Source organism: Oncorhynchus mykiss, chromosome 21 (genome assembly GCF_013265735.2).
Source record: "Oncorhynchus mykiss isolate Arlee chromosome 21, USDA_OmykA_1.1, whole genome shotgun sequence".
NCBI lineage: Eukaryota > Metazoa > Chordata > Actinopteri > Salmoniformes > Salmonidae > Oncorhynchus > Oncorhynchus mykiss.
Genome location: NC_048585.1, coordinates 27,081,129 through 27,103,516, shown reverse-complemented (window position 1 = coordinate 27,103,516; position 22,388 = coordinate 27,081,129). Strand labels below are relative to the sequence as shown.

General features: G+C 43.2%; 1 protein-coding gene across 1 annotated transcript in view; it reads right to left on the bottom strand.

Annotated features, from left to right (window-relative positions):
* Window positions 1-22,388, bottom strand: part of cped1 (cadherin-like and PC-esterase domain containing 1) — an 83,442-nt gene that overhangs the window by 46,863 nt on the left and 14,191 nt on the right. Inside the window, exons 3-6 of the mRNA XM_036957503.1 lie at window positions 15,175-15,272; window positions 14,519-14,600; window positions 12,356-12,440; window positions 12,058-12,214 (exon numbers count right to left, since the gene is read on the bottom strand). Of these exons, the coding sequence (XP_036813398.1) occupies window positions 12,058-12,214; window positions 12,356-12,440; window positions 14,519-14,600; window positions 15,175-15,272 (422 nt within the window). The remainder of the gene's footprint in view (window positions 1-12,057; window positions 12,215-12,355; window positions 12,441-14,518; window positions 14,601-15,174; window positions 15,273-22,388) is intronic.

The window sequence follows — 22,388 nt, the reverse complement described above, 5'->3', positions numbered from 1 at the left end:
TATATACACAATTGTATTTTGTTCAGTGTAGGTCTCTACTTGAATGCATATTCTACAGGCTACCTCTATCCTACATGTTACCTTTATGTTCAGTGGGAATGAATCACACGACTGCTATACAGTTGTTAGTGAATGTTGCACTAAAATGTCAATGACAATGTTACAATGACAATTGCACAATTGCATTGCACAAGTTCAAATGTTACAATGAATTTACAATATTAATGTTTCAGTACATGTTGCACTAAAGTAACAATGTTGAAATACGTTGATGGTTGTTGTCTTTATGTCTTTGCTCACAGTATTCATATCGTGTTGTATAAGGGTTTAGGATGTGTAAAATAGTCACACTAGAATGTGACGGGACATTCTAGTGGCAATGCTGGGGACTGCTAGTGACAGAGTTTTAAATGTGTTAATAACTGGGTTGGGATTTATTAGAACTTTGATAACTGCATATGAGAAATATGTTATTTCAGTATACGTAACATTATCCCACCGGTCACAATTGTGACTGACCATAAAACACACTTTTTCACCTACTTTTCCATTAACATTTAAAAAAAAATAGTGATTGATTACCTCAAAGGGTTACTAATGACACTTGATTTGGATATTTTCATGTCTGGGAAAAATTCGGGATTAAATGGGTTAATGAGGAATTTGCCCTCAGTGGTGAAAAGGACACCACTACCAAAGGACAGGTATATTATGTTTAAATAACAATATAAAGGGCATACTCACAATAAATGTTGAAATAGATTTTATTTAATTGACATAATGTGTAATTATTCATGTTTTCTCATAGAAAAACATAGTAGAAGCTCAAAAGCCTGGGTCAGGGACAAGGGCAAAACAGTGAAATTGAGGTATAAAATGCATCTGAAAAGTAGCTAAAATACTTGATAGAGAGGCGTTGAAAAATATTTATTTTTTTTATTTTTTTTATTTTACCTTTATTTAACCAGGTAGGCAAGTTGAGAACAAGTTCTCATTTACAATTGCGACCTGGCCAAGATAAAGCAAAGCAGTTCGACAGATACAACAACACAGAGTTACACATGGAGTAAAACAAACATACAGTCAATAATAAAGTATAAACAAGTCTATATACAATGTGAGCAAATGAGGTGAGAAGGGAGGTAAAGGCAAAAAAAGGCCTTGGTGGCAAGGTAAATACAATATAGCAAGTAAAACACTGGAATGGTAGTTTTGCAATGGAAGAATGTGCAAAGTAGAAATAAAAATAATGGGGTGCAAAGGAGCAAAATAAATAAATAAATTAAATACAGTTGGGAAAGAGGTAGTTGATAGGGCTAAATTATATGTGGGCTATGTACAGGTGCAGTAATCTGTGAGCTGCTCTGACAGTTGGTGCTTAAAGCTAGTGAGGGAGATAAGTGTTTCCAGTTTCAGAGATTTTTGTAGTTCGTTCCAGTCATTGGCAGCAGAGAACTGGAAAGAGAGGCGGCCAAAGAAAGAATTGGTTTTGGTGGTGACTAGAGAGATATACCTGCTGGAGCGTGTGCTACAGGTGGGAGATGCTATGGTGACCAGCGAGCTGAGATAAGGGGGGACTTTACCTAGCAGGGTCTTGTAGATGACATGGAGCCAGTGGGTTTGGCGACGAGTATGAAGCGAGGGCCAGCCAACGAGAGCGTACAGGTCGCAATGGTGGGTAGTGTATGGGGCTTTGGTGACAAAACGGATTGCACTGTGATAGACTGCATCCAGTTTGTTGAGTAGGGTATTGGAGGCTATTTTGTAAATTACATCGCCAAAGTCGAGGATTGGTAGGATGGTCAGTTTTACAAGGGTATGTTTGGCAGCATGAGTGAAGGATGCTTTGTTGCGAAATAGGAAGCCAATTCTAGATTTAACTTTGGATTGGAGATGTTTGATATGGGTCTGGAAGGAGAGTTTACAGTCTAACCAGACACCTAAGTATTTGTAGTTGTCCACGTATTCTAAGTCAGAGCCGTCCAGAGTAGTGATGTTGGACAGGCGGGTAGGTGCAGGTAGTGATCGGTTGAAGAGCATGCATTTAGTTTTACTTGTATTTAAGAGCAGTTGGAGGCCACGGAAGGAGAGTTGTATGGCATTGAAGCTTGCCTGGAGGGTTGTTAACACAGTGTCCAAAGAAGGGCCGGAAGTATACAGAATGGTGTCGTCTGCGTAGAGGTGGATCAGAGACTCACCAGCAGCAAGAGCGACCTCATTGATGTATACAGAGAAGAGAGTCGGTCCAAGAATTGAACCCTGTGGCACCCCCATAGAGACTGCCAGAGGTCCGGACAACAGACCCTCAGATTTGACACACTGAACTCTATCAGAGAAGTAGTTGGTGAACCAGGCGAGGCAATCATTTGAGAAACCAAGGCTGTTGAGTCTGCCGATGAGGATGTGGTGATTGACAGAGTCGAAAGCCTTGGCCAGATCAATGAATACGGCTGCACAGTAATGTTTCTTATCGATGGCGGTTAAGATATCGTTTAGGACCTTGAGCGTGGCTGAGGTGCACCCATGACCAGCTCTGAAACCAGATTGCATAGCAGAGAAGGTATGGTGAGATTCAAAATGGTCGGTAATCTGTTTGTTGACTTGGCTTTCGAAGACCTTAGAAAGGCATGGTAGGATAGATATAGGTCTGTAGCAGTTTGGGTCAAGAGTGTCCCCCCCTTTGAAGAGGGGGATGACCGCAGCTGCTTTCCAATCTTTGGGAATCTCAGACGACACGAAAGAGAGGTTGAACAGGCTAGTAATAGGGGTGGCAACAATTTCGGCAGATAATTTTAGAAAGAAAGGGTCCAGATTGTCTAGCCCGGCTGATTTGTAGGGGTCCAGATTTTGCAGCTCTTTCAGAACATCAGCTGAATGGATTTGGGAGAAGGAGAAATGGGGAAGGCTTGGGCGAGTTGCTGTTGGGGGTGCAGTGCTGTTGACAGGGGTAGGAGTAGCCAGGTGGAAAGCATGGCCAGCAGTAGAAAAATGCTTATTGAAATTTTCAATTATGGTGGATTTATCAGTGGTGACAGTGTTTCCTATCTTCAGTGCAGTGGGCAGCTGGGAGGAGGTGTTCTTATTCTCCATGGACTTTACAGTGTCCCAGAACTTTTTTGAGTTAGTGTTGCAAGAAGCAAATTTCTGCTTGAAAAAGCTAGCCTTGGCTTTTCTAACTGCCTGTGTATAATGGTTTCTAGCTTCCCTGAACAGCTGCATATCACGGGGGCTGTTCGATGCTAATGCAGAACGCCATAGGACGTTTTTGTGTTGATTAAGGGCAGTCAGGTCTGGGGAGAACCAAGGGCTATATCTGTTCCTGGTTCTAAATTTCTTGAATGGGGCATGTTTATTTAAGATGGTTAGGAAGGCATTTTTAAAAAATATCCAGGCATCCTCTACTGACGGGATGAGGTCAATATCCTTCCAGGATACCCCGGCCAGGTCGATTAGAAAGGCCTGCTCGCTGAAGTGTTTCAGGGAGCGTTTTACAGTGATGAGAGGAGGTCGTTTGACCGCTGACCCATTACGGATGCAGGCAATGAGGCAGTGATCGCTGAGATCTTGGTTGAAGACAGCAGAGGTGTATTTAGAGGGGAAGTTGGTTAGGATGATATCTATGAGGGTGCCCGTGTTTAAGGCTTTGGGGAGGTACCTGGTAGGTTCATTGATAATTTGTGTGAGATTGAGGGCATCAAGTTTAGATTGTAGGATGGCTGGGGTGTTAAGCATGTTCCAGTTTAGGTCGCCTAGCAGCACGAGCTCTGAAGATAGATGGGGGGCAATCAGTTCACATATGGTGTCCAGAGCACAGCTGGGGGCAGAGGGTGGTCTATAGCAGGCGGCAACGGTGAGAGACTTGTTTTTAGAAAGGTGGATTTTTAAAAGTAGAAGTTCAAATTGTTTGGGTACAGACCTGGATAGTAGGACAGAACTCTGCAGGCTATCTTTGCAGTAAATTGCAACACCGCCCCCTTTGGCAGTTCTATCTTGTCTGAAAATGTTGTAGTTTGGAATTAAAATGTCTGAATTTTTGGTGGTCTTCCTAAGCCAGGATTCAGACACAGCTAGAACATCCGGGTTGGCAGAGTGTGCTAAAGCAGTGAATAGAACAAACTTAGGGAGGAGGCTTCTAATGTTAACATGCATGAAACCAAGGCTATTACGGTTACAGAAGTCGTCAAAAGAGAGCGCCTGGGGAATAGGAGTGGAGCTAGGCACTGCAGGGCCTGGATTCACCTCTACATCGCCAGAGGAACATAGGAGGAGTAGAATAAGGGTGCGACTAAAAGCAATAAGAATTGGTCGTCTAGAACGTCTGGAACAGAGAGTAAAAGGAGGTTTCTGGGGGCGATAAAATAGCATCAAGGTATAATGTACAGACAAAGGTAAGGTAGGATGTGAATACAGTGGAGGTAAACCTAGGTATTGAGTGATGAAGAGAGAGATATTGTCTCTAGAAACATCATTGAAACCAGGAGATGTCATTGCATGCGTGGGTGGTGGAACTAATAGGTTGGATAAGGTATAGTGAGCAGGACTAGAGGCTCTACAGTGAAATAAGCCAATAAACACTAACCAGAACAGCAATGGACAAGACATATTGACATTAAGGAGAGGCATGCTTAGTCGAGTGATCAAAAGGGTCCAGTGAGTGGAGAGGTTGGTTTAGGGTCACGGCGATTTAGACAGCTAGCCAAGCCAACCGGTAGCAAGCTAGCATAGGATGGAGTCTGTTGTTAGCCACCTCTTGCGTTCGGTCAGTAGATTAGTGGGGTTCCGTGTGGTAGAGATTAATCCAAATCACACAACAACAAAAATAAGAACAATAGATATAGTTATAGAGGCCCGAGAAGAAAACATAATAATTCAAATAAATAAATTGTCCGATTGTCTATTCAGATAGCAGCCGGAAAGACAGCTAACGGTTAGCGGGCCGCAGATGGGCGTTCCGGTAACGTCGCGACAGAGGAGCCAGCCGGATCTCCTTCAGGTAGATAACGTCGGCAGTCCGGTTGTGAAGGCCCGGTGGGGCTCCGCGTAGGCAGTGAAACGGGTCCGGATAGGTGACTGCAGCCCAGGAGTGAATGATGGAACTCAGGCGTGATTGACGGAGCTGGCTAGCACCGGAACAATCGATGTTTGCTCCGGAATCGACGAAAGCCGACTGTCACACGGATAGCAGCTAGCTAGCTGTGAGATCCGGGTATGAATGTCCAGAGAGCAGTTGAAATCCAGGGACATGGAGAGAAAAATTGGTCCGGTATGTTCCGTTCCGAGCCGCGCTGCGCCGTACAAAACTGGCGATAGATTTTCGATAGATTTTCGAACTATGGGGTGATTGTAGTGTGAATTTCACATATAAAGAATAAAAACTATATATTTTTTAAAATAAAATCCCTCAAATTGACCCTGAGGACATAGAAGTTCCCATAGTTGTAGAATTACCCGCATACACGAACAAACACACACTGAACACTATTAATAGGGCCTTTTAAAGGGGACTGGAAGTCTCCGGAGACAACAACATAATAATGGCAGTAGGATCGGGATGTTCAGAGCTCCAGATATTTGGCATGGTTTTGGTCATCTGGTGACTCAGCTAGTGTGAGTTACAGAGACACGTAGGAGATGTCAACGAGAGGTTAACTAGTCAGAAGAGATATGAGATTGGATAAGAGTCGATAGTTGATTGGAATAACAGAGTGGAAAGTTGGGTTATTGGAAAGGAACACTACGCTTTACTGTGTTTCTGCCAGGGAGAGACCGTTTTGGCAATAGTTTTGTGTATGTGTGTGTGTGTTTGCACATGCTCCAATATTTTAGCATGCTTACGACTAAAGAAGCACAAAAACAACACTTGGCCTGAATGTAACTTTAAGAAATAACTGGAGAAAATAAATAGCAAAAACATTATGTTCCCTTAAAGCTATATATCCAATCTAACCATTATACTGCATGTGCAGTCAGAGTGTATCCACTTGGCCTGTTTGCAGCACAGTGTGAATTTAAAGCCCTAAGTTCATTTACGAGCAATATGCTAGGAACGCACTTAGCCAGCTACCACACAACCCTCCACTACACAGCTGTAACAGCCTAATCAACATCACATGGAGAAAATACGCAGGGCAAACATTCTGGAGAAACAAGAGTTTTCTAAGAGGCATAGCTCAAGATCTGTACTGTTTACTGTAGGTCCAGCAATATCAAGAACTCAGGGCTACATTCAATAAAATAGGTTATATATATATATATATACCCTATTTTATTGAATATAGCCCTACACAAACACTACCGTTCAAACGTTTGGGGTCACTTACAAAATGCCCTTGTTTTTTAAAGAAAAGCTAATTTTTTGACCATTAACATTAAATTGATCAGAAATACAGCGTGGACATTGTAAATTACCATTGTAGCAGGAAAAGGCAGATTTTTAATGGAATATCTACATAGGAGTACATGAAATAGTACCTGCAAAACACCAGTCTCCGGATTGCTGGCCTTCTAGGTAGAGTTCCTCTAGGTAGAGTTCCTCTGTCTGTGTTCTTTTACACATCTTAATCTTTTCTTTTTATTGACCAGTCTGACATATGACTTTTTCTTTGCAACTCTGCCTAGAAGGCCAGCATCCTGGAGTCGCCTCTTCCCTGTTGACGTTGAGATCGGTGTTTTGCCAGTACTATTTAATGAAGCTGCCAGTTGAGGACTTGTGAGGTGTTTCTCAAACTAGACACTAATGTACTTGTCCTCTTGCTCAGTTGTGCACCGGGGCCTCCCACTCCTCTTTCTATTCTGGTTAGAGCCAGTTTGCGCTGTTCTGTGAAGGGAGTAGCACACAGTGTTGTACGAGATCTACAGTTTCTCGCATGGAATAGCCTTAATTTCTCAGAACAAGAATAGACTGACGCATTTCAGAAGAAGGTCTTTGTTTCTGGCCATTTTGAGCCTGTAATTGAACCCACAAATGCTGATGCTCCAGATACTCAATTAGTCTAAATAAGCCAGTTTTATTGCTTCTTTAATCAGGACAGCAGCTTTCAGCTGTGCTAACAGAATTGCAAAAGGGTTTTTTAATGATCAATTAGCTTTTTAAAATGGTAAACTTGGACTAGCTAACACAACGTGCCATTGGAACACAGGAGTGATGGTTGCTGATAAATGTAGGTATTCCATTTTTTTTTTAAATCAGCCGTTTCCAGCTACAATAGTCATTTACAAAATAAACAATGTCTACACTATATTTGTGATCAATTTGATGTTATTTTAATGGACAAAAAATTTGCTTTTCTTTCAAAAGCAAGGACATTTCTAAGTGACCCCAAACTTTTGAACGGTAGTATATACAGTGCCTTGCGAAAGTATTCGGCCCCCTTGAACTTTGCGACCTTTTGCTACATTTCAGGCTTCAAACATAAAGATATAAAACTGTATTTTTTTGTGAAGAATCAACAACAAGTGGGACACAATCATGAAGTGGAACGACATTTATTGGATATTTCAAACTTTTTTAACAAATCAAAAACTGAAAAATTGGGCGTGCACACCTGCACTGTGATAGTCTCAGAGGTCCGTCAAAAGCGCAGAGAGCATCATGAAGAACAAGGAACACACCAGGCAGGTCCGAGATACTGTTGTGAAGAAGTTTAAAGCCGGATTTGGATACAAAAAGATTTCCCAAGCTTTAAACATCCCAAGGAGCACTATGCAAGCGATAATATTGAAATGGAAGGAGTATCAGACCACTGCAAATCTACCAAGTCCTGGCCGTCCCTCTAAACTTTCAGCTCATACAAGGAGAAGACTGATCAGAGATGCAGCCAAGAGGCCCATGATCACTCTGGATGAACTGCAGAGATCTACAGCTGAGGTGGGAGACTCTGTCCATAGGACAACAATCAGTCGTATATTGCACAAATCTGGCCTTTATGGAAGAGTGGCAAGAAGAAAGCCATTTCTTAAAGATATCCATAAAAAGTGTAGTTTAAAGTTTGCCACAAGCCACCTGGGAGACACACCAAACATGTGGAAGAAGGTGCTCTGGTCAGATGAAACCAAAATTGAACTTTTTGGCAACAATGCAAAACGTTATGTTTGGCGTAAAAGCAACACAGCTGAACACACCATCCCCACTGTCAAACATGGTGGTGGCAGCATCATGGTTTGGGCCTGCTTTTCTTCAGCAGGGACAGGGAAGATGGTTAAAATTGATGGGTAGATGGATGGAGCCAAATACAGGACCATTCTGGAAGAAAACCTGATGGAGTCTGCAAAAGACCTGAGACTGGGACGGAGATTTGTCTTCCAACAAGACAATGATCCAAAACATAAAGCAAAATCTACAATGGAATGGTTCAAAAATAAACATATCCAGGTGTTAGAATGGCCAAGTCAAAGTCCAAACCTGAATCCAATCGAGAATCTGTGGAAAGAACTGAAAACTGTTGTTCACAAATGCTCTCCATCCAACCTCACTGAGCTCGAGCTGTTTTGCAAGGAGGAATAGGAAAAAATTTCAGTCTCTCGATGTGCAAAACTGATAGAGACATACCCCAAGCGACTTACAGCTGTAATCGCAGCAAAAGGTGACCCTACAAAGTATTAACTTAAGGGGGCTGAATAATTTTGCACGCCCAATTTTTCAGTTTTTGATTTGTTAAAAAAGTTTGAAATATCCAATAAATGTCGTTCCACTTCATGATTGTGTCCCACTTGTTGTTGATTCTTCACAAAAAAATACAGTTTTATATCTTTATGTTTGAAGCCTGAAATGTGGCAAAAGGTCGCAAAGTTCAAGGGGGCCGAATACTTTCGCAAGGCACTGATATATATATATATATATGTATAGCCAGTAAAGAGTTTGGACACACCTACTCATTCAAAGGTTTTTCTTTATTTTTACTATTTTCTACATTGTAAAATAATAGTGAAGACATCAAAACTATGTAATAACACATATGGAATCATGTAGTAACCAAAAAAAAGTGTTAAAACAAATCAAAATATATTTAATATTTTAGATTCTTCAAAAGTATCCACACTTTGCCTTGATGACTGCTTAGCACACTCTTAGCATTCTCTCAATCAGCTTCATGAGGAATGCTTTTCCAGCAGACATGAAGGAGATCCCACATATGCTGAGCACTTGTTGGCTGCTTTTCCTTTACTCTGCGTTCCAACTCATCCCAAACCATCTCAATTGGGTTGAGGTCGGGTGATTGTGGAGGCCTGGTCATCTGTGACAGCACTCCATCACTCTCCTTGGTCAAATAGCCCTTACACAGCCTGGAGGTGTGTTTTGGGTCATTGTCTTGTTGAAAAACACATGATATTCCCACTAAGGGCAAACCAGATGGGATGGCGTATCGTTGCAGAATGCTGTGGTAGGCATGCTGGTTAAGTGTGCCTTAAATTCTAAATAAATCACAGACAGTGTCACCAGCAAAGCACCTTCACACCATCACATCTCCTTCTCCATGCTTCATGATGGGAACCACACATGCGGAGATCATCCGTTCACCTTCTCTGCGTCTCACAAAGACATGGCGATTGGAACCAAAAATCTCACATTTGGACTCATCAGTCCAAAGGACATATTTCCACAGGTCTAATGTCCATTCCTCGTGTTTCTTGGTCCAAGCATGTCTCTTCTTCTTTAGTAGTGTTTTTATTTTGCAGCAACTCGACCATGAAGGCCTGATTCACGCAGCCTCCTCTGAACAGTTGATGTTGAGATGCGTCTGTTACTTGAACTCTGTGAAGCATTTATTTGGGCTGCTATCTGGGATGCAGTTAATTTCAATGAACTTACTCTCTGCAGCAGAGGTAACTCTGGGACCATCCCTGTGGCGGTCCTCATGAGAGCCAGTTTCATCATAGCGCTTGATGGTTTTTGCGACTGCACTTGAAGAAACTTTCAAAGTTCTTGACATTTTCCAGATTGACTGACATTCATGTCTTAAAGTAATGATGGACTGTTGTTTCTCTTTGCTTATTTGAGCTGTTCATGCCATAATATGGACTTGGTCTTTTACCAAATAGGGCTATCTTCAGTATACCACCCTTACCTTGTCACAACACAACTGATTAGCTCAAACGCATTAAGAAGGGAAAAAAATCGATAAATAAACTTTTAACAAGGCACGCCTGTTAATCGAAAAGCATTCCAGGTGACTACCTCATGAAGGTGGTTGAGAGAATGCCAAGAGTGTGCCAAGCAGTAATCAAGGTAAAATGTGGCTACTTTTGAAGAATCTAAAATATTAAATATATTTTGATTTGGTGACTACGGTACATGATTCCATATGTGTTGTTTCATATTTTTGATGTCTTCACTATTATTGTAGCAGTAAAAATAAAGAAAATCTCTGGAATGTGTAATTGTGTCCAAACTTTTGACTAGTACAAATATATATATATATATATATATATATATATATATATATATATATATATATATATATATATATATATATATATATATATATATATATATATATATACACATACACACACACACACACACACACACACACACACACACACACACACACACGTACACAGTTGAAGTCGGAAGTATACATACACTTAGGTTGGAGTCATTAAAGTTCACATTTCAACCACTTCACAAATGTCTTGTTGGAAACTATAGTTTGTGCATGACGAGTAATTTTTTCAACAATTGTTTACAGACAGATAATTTCACTAAATCACAATTCCAAGGGGTCAGAAGTTTACATACACTAAGTTGACTATGCCTTTAAACAGCTTGGAAAATTACGTCATGGTTTTAGAAGCTTCTGATAGGCTAATTGACATAATTTGAGTCAATTGGAGGTGTACCTGTGGATGTATTTCAAGGCCTACCTTCAAACTCAGTGCCTCTTTGCTTGACATCATGGGAAAATCAAAAGAAATCAGCCAAGACATTAGAAAGAAATTGTAGATCTCCACAAGTCTGGTTCATCTGTGGGAGCAATACCGCTCAGGAAGGAGACGCGTTCTGTCTCCTAGAGATGAACGTACTTTGGTTCGAAAAGTGCAAATCAATCCCAGAACAACAGTAAAGGACCTTGTGAAGATGCTGGAGGAAACAGGTACAAAAGCAAGTCTTATATCGACATAACCTGAATGGCCGCTCAGCAAGGAAAAACGCCATAAAAAAGCCAGACTACGGTGTGCAACTGCACATGGGGAGAAATGTCCTCTGGTCTGATGAAACAAAAATATAACTGTTTGGCCCTAATGACCATCGTTATGTTTGGAGGAAAAAGGGGGAGGCTTGCAAGACAAAGAACACCATCCCAAATGTGAAGCACGTGGGTGTCAGCATCATGTTGTGGGGGTGCTTTGCTGGTGCACTTCACAAAATAGATGGCATCATGAGGTAGGAAAATTATGTGGATATATTGAAGCAACATCTCAAGACATCAGTCAGGAAGTTAAAGCTTGGTCGCAAATGGACAATGACCCCAAGCATACTTCCAAAGTTGTGGCAAAATGGCGTAAGGACAACAAAGTCAAGGTATTGGAGTGGCCATCACAAAGCCCTGAACTCAATCCTATAGAAAATTTGCGGTCAGAACTGAAAAAGCATGTGCGGGCAAGGAGGCCTAAAAACCTGACTCAGTTACACCAGAACTGTCAAGAAGAATGGGCCAAAATTCACCCAACTTATTGTGGGAAGCTTGTGGAAGGCTACCTGAAACATTTGGCCCAAGTTAAACAATTTAAAGGCAATGCTACCAAATACTAATTGAGTGTATGTAAACTTCTGACCCACTGGGATGTGATGAAAGAAATAAAAGCTGGAATAAATAATTATCTCTATTATTATTCTGACATTTCACATTCTTAAATTAAAGTGGTGATCCTAACTGACCTAAGACAGGACATTTTTTACTAGGATTAAATGTCAGGAATTGTGAAAAACTGAGTTTAAATGTATTTGGCTAAGGTGTATGTAAACTTCCGACTTCAGCTGTATATCACATTGAATATAATGCATTTATAACCCCAGTTACCTGGTGAACAGATTAGATTGAATAGCGTTCTCAGTACCTGTGTGGTGTGGCTGTCCATGTCTTCGTTTGTCCTGACCAGGCCCGTGTGATGAAGGAAGGCTGTGAGCGGCGTTACCGAGGTGACCAGGACATAAACAGTCACCATGGCAAAGAGGCCAGGGCTCACCAAGTTAAGTGTGGTGATAGCTGGGTTCCTAAGGGAAGGGAAAACATCAACAACGCTAACATTAGCTAAGAAAATCAAACCCATTTATTTCAACAATAGACCCCTGCACATCATTGAGCTGTCAGTTTCGACTAAGGTAAACGTGTTATTACTGGCAGAGTTGACTGACCAATCACCATGTGCCACATGACGAACATCTCCCAGCTTGGGGAGGGGCGATCCACAGGCAGATGGATTGATGCGTAATGCCAGGCCTGAAACAAAACAGGGTTACAGAGGATCACACACACAAGTGATGAGAGACAGTAATCTGTAACTAGTGATGACAAAGACGGTTGAATTTATCATCTATCCTATACTGTCACAAGGGGTTGACATCAGGGCCATTATCGGAGGTGGAGTAGAGCAGTTCCTTTTTGCTGAGTTTGCATTCCTTGTGCTGGTTATGAGTTATGAAATAGTAGAGCAGCTGTGTGTGTGTCCTTGCCTAATAAGTGTCAACCCCTGTACATGTTATGCTTTGCATATCAACAGCCCACTGGGCACAGATGTCAATTCAACGTCTAATCCACATTGGTTCAACGTAATTTCCTTGAAATGACGTGGAAACAACGTTGATTCAACCAGTGTGTGCCCAGTGGGAGGGAGTGAGAGTGTGTTGTCATTCTCTGGCACCGTACTACTAATGAAATTTCCCACCGGTGGAAACATGGCGCCAGTAGAGAGAGGGTGTGTGTTCTAAGGCCCAAATCACTATCAGTCCTGGGCATGATCCAAACTCCTCTCACATTCCTCGGACTCAAATCATTGGCCAGAGAAGGATGAACAAAGCACTCAAATTCGAATCCGTTCTACTGGTAATCCACATCCCTCACATACGATATCTGAATCACAATCTAACGTTCAATATTTCAGAGTTCTAATGGAGCTAGACTAAATCTGAAAGACGGAGGAAATCAAACAATACTATATTCCCTGAAACCACACAAGACCCTGAATTAGGCCCAAACCAGGAAACGGACCCCCCTGCCCTCCTCTCCTCCTGTACCTGGGACATGGCAGTGATTGTTGGTTGTGCCTGTGTCAGTCAGATTCACTCTGCCGTTTGTAAGATAAATGATGTTCTCAAACAAAGGGTGGGCAGAGACCTGGGTCCTGGTCTAAGGAAGGGGGGTGGGCAGAGACCTGGGTCCTGGTCTAAGGAAGGGGGGTGTGGGCAGAGACCTGGGTTCTGGTCTAAGGAAGAGGGGTGGGCAGAGACCTGGGTCCTGGTCTAAGGAAGGGGGGTGTGGACAGAGACCTGGGTTCTGGTCTAAGGAAGAGGGGTGGGCAGAGACCTGGGTCCTGGTCTAAGGAAGAGGGGTGGGCAGAGACCTGGGTCCTGGTCTAAGGAAGAGGGGTGGGCAGAGACCTGGATCCTGGTCTAAGGAAGGGGGGTGTGGGCAGAGACCTGGGTCCTGGTCTAAGGAAGGGGGGTGTGGGCAGAGACCTGGGTCCTGGTCTAAGGAAGGGGGGGTGTGGGCAGTCTAAATGACCTGAAGAGGGGCTGCCCCACCCGGGACTGACCCAATGTCAACATTTGTGTGAGAGACGAGTCAAAAAGAAAGGACAATATTGTTTTAGAAGTTGTGGAGACAATCTGTTCTGTACAGGGAAGAGAACTCTAAACAAAGAGTAAACCGGTGGAGGAGAACACACAGAGGACCCTCAGTTACTGTCTAAGTCAAGCCCGTTGGTTGTCGTTATCTTCCTTCTGAGATATAATGAGATAAGTGCCCTCCTAACAGAGGACGAATATAAGCAGAGATGCATTGGGTCATTATTAACAACTTCTCTGAACTGATCGTTCTCAGAAAGCAAAATGATAGAGAGAGAGAGCAGGTATGAAAGCCCTGAAACCTTTTGAACAAAACAACCACGCATCTTCTCCAAAATGTATCTTCACCTCATCATCTACGGTTTCCACTGATACAACTTTAAATAGTACTATAAGTAATTAAATTTATAGAAGTTTATACAATTTATAGAAGTTCTACAAGTCTAATTACATATGGGTCATTTCCATGAAAACACATCTGTATTTTAAATGTTTGCTAGCATTGGTCCAAATCTCTACCTTAAGGAACTCAAAGAGCTTGCTTGAAAACTAAAAGTTGTCTGGAAACAGGTGATGACTCACCTAGGTCGTGTTCATTAGGGCACACAACAGAAAATGTTTTCAAAGTTTCTTATTGGACAAGTCTCCCCGTTTCAGTCAGTTGTCTTCAGTTTGATGCATAATGAACACGGCCCAGATATCGTGTATCACTCAGCGCTCCACCTGTAGACTCACCTGCTAGCCGGCTGTCTGCCTGGAAGCGACAGAGCCCATCCACATCAGAGAAGGCCCCCACCAGCCCAGGTATCATGTTGACCTGAGGAGATGACAGATGGGATACAGTGGATCCAAAGGCAACAAATTAAAGTTAGTGGACTTGTTTGAAGTTGAGACCAGAGGACTTAGCCAGGTCCCAGATCTGTTTGTGCTGTCTTGCCGACTCCTATAGACCATAGTACTAGCAACAAACAGATCTGGGACAAGGCTAAGTCCTCTGGTCTCAACTTCCTCTGGTCTCAACCTATGCGGTCTGATGTTATGGGATGTTAGTGTTATAGGAGGGTGTGTAAAGGAGAGAGGGAGAAGGGAATGTGATGTTTGTTGTTGGAGGAGTTCACTGTGTGTTTTCCTGTCGTGTTTGAACTGAGATCCACCATCTCAGGACAGAGCCGTTTTCACTGAATTCTCTCTTGGAAGTCGACTTAGTCCTGGCTTCTAAAAATATTTTCAAGAAGAATCTCTGGGTGGATTTGATTTCTACACAACCATCATACCCATGTCGGTCAACAACCCGACATGGGGTAACATTCCCACACAGGTCAGCAATGTTCCCGTATGAGACGACTTTCCAGTTGAGCATTCCCGTACAGTGTGTGTGTAGCTGGTCTCACCCTCTGATGGGGCTGCAGATGGGAGAAGGACACTTTCCTCAGGCAACTCTTCTCTGAACCGCTCAGACACACCAACACACTCCACTCCACACTGCCACCTGGGAGAGAGGGAAATGAGTGGGAGCGGATAAAAGTAAGCATCTTGTCCAAATAAATGAAGCTTTGGAACCATACCAAATACTCTGCTCCAACTGTGTGAGGTAGAGAGAGAGAGAGAGAGAGAGAGAGAGAGAGAGAGAGAGAGAGAGAGAGAGAGAGAAAGAGAGAGAGAAAGAGAGAGAAAGAGAGAGAGGTAGAGAGAGAGAGAGACAGAGAGAGAGACAGAGAAAGAGAGAGAGGTAGAGAGAGAGAGGCAGAGAGAGAGATAGACAGAGAAAGAGAGAGAGGTAGAGAGAGAGAGACAGAGAGAGAGATAGACAGAGAAAGAGAGAGAGGTAGAGAGAGAGAGAGAGACAGAGAGAGAGAGAGAGACAGAAATACAGAGAGAGGCAGAGAGAAACGGAAATAACAGAAATTGAGAGAGAGAGAGCGAGAGAGAGAAAGAAACATCTGGTAGCGATTGTACAGCCAGTATTTGGAGAGGAGAGGAAACGTGGTGTTTTTGGCTAGAACCATGGCTGTTTTGGTCTCACTGTTCTGAAGCATTGAGAATAGGAGGAAGTGACTTAACAGCAATTATGGCAGCCTAGAGATGAATGGATAGCAAGAACCTTACCTTTGTGTGTGTGTGTGTGTGTGTATGTACAGTGCCTTGCGAAAGTATTCGGCCCCCTTGAACTTTGCGACCTTTTGCCACATTTCAGGCTTCAAACATAAAGATATGAAACTAATTTTTTTGTGAAGAATCAACAACAAGTGGGACACAATCATGAAGTGGAACAACATTTATTGGATATTTCAAACTTTTTTAACAAATCAAAAACGGAAAAATTGGGCGTGCAAAATTATTCAGTCCCCTTAAGTTAATACTTTGTAGCGCCACCTTTTAATGTGATTACAGCTGTAAGTCGCTTGGGGTATGTCTCTATCAGTTTTGCACATTGAGAGACTGCCATTTTTTCCCATTCCTCCTTGCAAAACAGCTCGAGCTCAGTGAGGTTGGATGGAGAGCATTTGTGAACAGCAGTTTTCAGTTCTTTCCACAGATTCTCGATTGGATTCAGGTCTGGACTTTGACTTGGCCATTCTAACACCTGGATATGTTTATTTTTGAACCATTCCATTGTAGATTTTGCTTTATGTTTTGGATCATTGTCTTGTTGGAAGACAAATCTCCGTCCCAGTCTCAGGTCTTTTGCAGACTCCATCAGGTTCTTCCAGAATGGTCCTGTATTTGGCTCCATCCATCTTCCCATCAATTTTAACCATCTTCCCTGTCCCTGCTGAAGAAAAGCAGGCCCAAACCATGATGCTGCCACCACCATGTTTGACAGTGGGGATGGTGTGTTCAGCTGTGTTGCTTTTACGCCAAACATAACGTTTTGCATTGTTGCCAAAAAGTTCAATTTTGGTTTCATCTGACCAGAGCACCTTCTTCCACATGTTTGGTGTGTCTCCCAGGTGGCTTGTGGCAAACTTTAAACGACACTTTTTATGGATATCTTTAAGAAATGGCTTTCTTGCCACTCTTCCATAAAGGCCAGATTTGTGCAATATACGACTGATTGTTGTCCTATGGACAGAGTCTCCCACCTCAGCTGTAGATCTCTGCAGTTCATCCAGAGTGATCATGGGCCTCTTGGCTGCATCTCTGATCAGTCTTCTCCTTGTATGAGCTGAAAGTTTAGAGGGACGGCCAGGTCTTGGTAGATTTGCAGTGGTCTGATACTCCTTCCATTACAATATTATCGCTTGCACAGTGCTCCTTGGGATGTTTAAAGCCTGGGAAATCTTTTTGTATCCAAATCCGGCTTTAAACTTCTTCACAACAGTATCTCGGACCTGCCTGGTGTGTTCCTTGTTCTTCATGATGCTCTCTGCGCTTTTAACGGACCTCTGAGACTATCACATTTATACGGAGACTTGATTACACACAGGTGGATTGTATTTATCATCATTAGTAATTTAGGTCAACATTGGATCATTCAGAGATCCTCACTGAACTTCTGGAGAGAGTTTGCTGCACTGAAAGTAAAGGGGCTGAATCATTTTGCACGCCCAATTTTTCAGTTTTTGATTTGTTAAAAAAGTTTGAAATATCCAATAAATGTCGTTCCACTTGTATACAGAGAGAGATTAAGTGTGTGTAGTGTTCTTTGTAACCTATAATCATTGCTTTCAGGTCTTGCAACAGCTCCCATATCAGCCTGCCATTGGTCTGAGTTGACCCTGATACAGCCCAGAGCCCCAGACCTTCAGAACAGCGTGCACACACACACACACACACACACACACACACACACACACACACACACACACACACACACACACACACACACACACACACACACACACACACACACACACACACACACACACACACACACACACACACACACTCCATAGGTACAAAAGCCTGGACAGCAATTCCTGGAGTTGTTAGTTGGTAGTAAATTTGATTAATTCAATAGAAAATAGGGTGCTGCCATAGAGTTACATTAGAAGTGCCCATCCAAGAAGGCTCAAGGTCATTGGCCTCAGATAAAATGACATCAAATCACGTTATATCTACCATAGCTTTGATTGGACTGATCATGTCAACATCAGACTTTCAGAATCTTAGCTATGAATCATGAATCAAGTTGACAATCTACTGGCAAATCCTTTTCAATCCTTGTCAAATGAAGATAAATAACAAAGGTAAATTATAGATAAAAATGGATCGTTGATCATCGGCCACTGGACATAAACATTACACAACAAGTTGGAAATCACACATTTTTAACAATGAGTGGTTTGGAAGGAATCAGTGGCTAACTGCAAGAATTGCAAAGCAATCACTAGCCTGATATTCAGTGGATTGGGTGTGTGGTCCAAGTCTGGGTTTAAGGGTCTCTCTTTCAAGCTTAAAAGGATAAACATTCAACATTGGCCATGCTGTCAATCCACCATGGCTTCTGCCGCGCTCAAAACAACTGGAAACTCAGAACTGAGAAATCTCAGACTTAAAAGACAATAGGGAACTCGTGAAAAAAAACAAGCTCCGACTGGGAAAATACGTTTTGAACGGTCATCCAACTCAGAATTCCAAGTCAGGAACTCGGGCCTCTATCTAGAGTTCCGACCTGAAGATCACTGACGTCATGATTTTCCGAGTCCCCAGTTGTCTTGAAAGCACCATAAATCCAGAGATGCCAGACATTGATGACAAAAATTTGTCACGAAAGACCGCCGCACCATCTGGGCACAAGTGGGCCACCAAGTGGGCACAACAAGGTGAGTCCAAAATGATGTCTTGTATGCCGCTGCATAAATTATGTAATATGCCAGGGAGATATATATACTGTAGCTAAGTAATAAACTCAGCAAAAAAGAAATGTCCTCGCACTGTCAACTGTGTTTATTTTCAGCAAACTTAACATGTGTAAATATTTGTATGAACATAACAAGATTCAACAACTGAGACATGAACTGAGCAAGTTCCACAGACATGTGACTAACAGAAATTGAATAATGTGTCCCTGAACAAAGGGGGGGTCAAAATCAAAAGTAACGGTCAGTATCTGGTGTGGCCACCAGCTGCGTTAAGTACTGCAGTGCATCTCCTCCTCATGGACTGCACCAGATTTGAGAGTTCTTGCTGTGAGATGTTACCCCACACTTCCACCAAGGCACCTGCAAGGTCCCGGACATTTCTGGGGAGAATGGACCTAGCCCTCACCCTCTGATCCAACAGGTCCCAGACGTGCTCAATGGGATTGAGATCTGGGCTCTTTGCTGGCCATGGCAGAACACTGACATTCCTGTCTTGCAGGAAATCACACACAGAACGAGCAGTATGGCTGGTGGCATTGTCATGCTGGAGGGTCATGTCAGGATGAGCCTGCAGGAAGGGTACCACATGAGGGAGGAGGATGTCTTCCCTATAACGCACAGCATTGAGATTGCCTGCAATGACACCAAGCTCAGTCCGATGATGCTGTGACACACTGCCCCAGACCATGACGGACCCTCCACCTCCAAATCGATCCCGCTCCAGAGTACAGGCCTCGGTGTAACGCTCATTCCTTCGATGATAAACACAAACCCAGTCATCACCCCTGGTGAGACAAAACCGCGACTCGTCAGTGAAAATCACTTTTTGCCAGTCCTGTCTGGTCCAGCGATGGTGGGTTTGTGCCCATAGGCGACATTGTTGCCGATGATGTCTGGTGAGGACCTGCCTTACAACAGGCCTACAAGCCCTCAGTCCAGCCTCTCTCAGCTTTTTGTGGACAGTCTGAGCATTGATGGAGGAATTGTGCATTCCTGGTGTAACTCGGGAAGTTGTTGTTGCCATCCTGTACCTGTCCCGCAGGTGTGATGTTCGGATGTACAGATCCTGTGCAGGTGTTGTTACACGTGGTCTGCCACTGCGATGATGATCGGCTGTCCGTCCCTTCTCTCTCTAGCGCTGTCTTAGGCGTCTCACAGTACTGACTTTGTAATTTATTGCCCCGGCCACATCTGCAGTCCTCATGCCTCCTTGCAGCATGCCTAAGGCACGTTCACGCAGATGAGCAGGAACCCTGGGCTTCTTTCTGTTGATGTTTTTCAGTCAGTAGAAAGGCCTCTTTAGTGTCCTACGTTTTCATAACTGTGACCTTAATTGCTTACCATCTATAAGCTTTTAGTGTCTTAACGATTGTTCCCCAGGTGCATGTTCATTAATTGTTTATGGTTCATTGAACAAGCATGGGAAACAGTGTTTAGACACTTTACAATGAAGATCTGTGAAGTTATTTGGATTTTTACGAATTATCTTTGAAAGACAGGGTCCTGAAAAAGGGACGTTTCTTTTTTTGCTGAGTTTACTAAGTGTACGTTGTGTAGTAAGCTGTTAGTAGCCCATGTGCCTAACTCTAATAATTTGCTCCTTTTTCCCCTCATAACTTAGCCTACTGTTCTGACTTGCTGGTGCACATTTAGTCTATAGCCTGTTTTAGAAAAATGTCATTATCGAATATTGTAAGAGCTTTCATTGTCTGCTTATATGTTCCCTTTATTTACCCTACGGTTCTAGTTTGCCCCACCAAGATGTACATGCTAAAATCACCACTGCCAATAGAATGTCAACTTTTGGACTATGGGGGAAAGTAGATTGACATCGGCTAGTGCTTTTGCTGTTCATTACTCATCTTGTTGGCTGACGAAAAGTAAATGTGGACACTTCTAACATTTTCAATATGCGCCTCGGAATTTGATAAGAAGGACGCTGCATCCCCAATATGTCAGTCTTCACTTGTAGCCTACTTTGGTGCTGCGATGCCTGTGAGAAGGATCCGTTCACGGGCATTGACTAATAAGAATTCAGATATCTGAGAGAGCACGTGAGTGAGGTGCTTCGGGGTAGGCTACGGTGATTGGCAGCCGGGAGAAGGGAATTATAATTATTATATTCAGCCCAAGGGCACAACGGCCAAATTGGTCTCAAGGGATACATTTTCTTAGAGGGCATTACTGCCTAACAAGGGGGCATCGACAGCCATGGCTGCCGGTGCCATCAGAGAATTTGAGCCCTGACACACAAGCACGCACAGTCTGCTGGGAGACTGAAAAGGCCCTCAGAGAAAACAACAACAGTAACTGTAAATGCCAATCTCTGTCTCTCTGTTTGGGTTGGCTTGAGTAAACAGGAAATGATTGGCTCCCTCTAATCTGATGCATTCGAGCCAATAAGAGACTAACACAATTAGGGCTCATCAAATTAAAGATCTCGACTCTTTCTTCCAGGAACCCTACCCTTTCATTCCAGTACACTCCAGTTTTTAGGCCCTGATGTAGATCAGACAAATCCATTATATGGGAGACAAGGATGACATTTTCTGTCACACACGTAGCATACCTTGGCAATGACACAGGCAGTGTCCCAATACTGTTAAATGGCTCAATTCCTTGTGTCCTCCACAAGCAAAGGCCACCCCTGCTAATGACACAGGCATTTCTCAATACTCTTAAACATTCCCCATTCCTTGTCTCCTCTTTCCATCATAAATACGCACACGCGCAAGGACTGAATATGACGCTTTTACGGGACACTTTTAGGACACAGTCCTAAAGACATTTACCAGGCCCATGCTATTCAGTTTCTGGGCTGGTAAAGTCATTAAGGGTGTTGCTGTTTACCTAACGACTTGCTGGGTTCTTTGATCAGGGTGACCAGAGCCCCAGTGTGGTCTACAGGCTGACCTGTCAATCATCACGCTGATGGGGTGAGTGACAGCTGGGCGTTCTGACACACAAAGCCTGACCCCTGCGACCTGGCGATACTTTCCTCTTGATAGTAAACCCCAGAAGACACACACACACACACACAGGGACATAACACACATACTTAGAGGCACATGCACACATAACTGTCTGCACACATACCTGTCTGCACACACACACAAACACATAAGTAATCCTTGGGACTAGTCTTACTAGTGGAGCCGTAATTTATGACCCTGAATGACAAGGGTAGTTTAAACATCTGGTCTCCTATAAGTGTCCCTCTCTATCGCTCTCTCCCCCTCTGCCTTCCAGCTGAACTAGCCACATGGTATTTCTATGCTGAGCTCCAAGGATTTTCCAGTGGCGTCCTTCACTGGGTCACTGGAATACCATTCTCATTTTCCTACTCCATACACACTCACACAGCCTGGGCCAGACAGAGGGAGAGATTACAGAAAAAGTAATAAAATAAGACAATTCATCTGTCTTTTTCTGCAATCCATCAATCTTATTTTGTCTGACTGGGATGGGTGTGTACAGTCGAAGGTGGTGTGGGGAGAAGGGGAGCGGGGGGGGGGGGTGGTGAGCCCTAAAAAGGACAGTAAACCCAGCAGGGGGTGCAGACCAGGCTCTCTAGCTTTTAACCCTTTAACCTCTTCCCACCCACATGCCTGGCCAGAGCAGCAGGCCTCTCTCACACACACACACCTCTGTTAACCCTGCTCTAATGCCTGTGTCTGTACGTCATGAGTGACTGGAATACGGCTGTCACTTGCCTGAGGACAAATAGCTAGTGAATGAAGCCATTGTGTGTATACTTCCTTTCTCCTCACTTGACGAGGTGAAGCACATGTACATGGAAC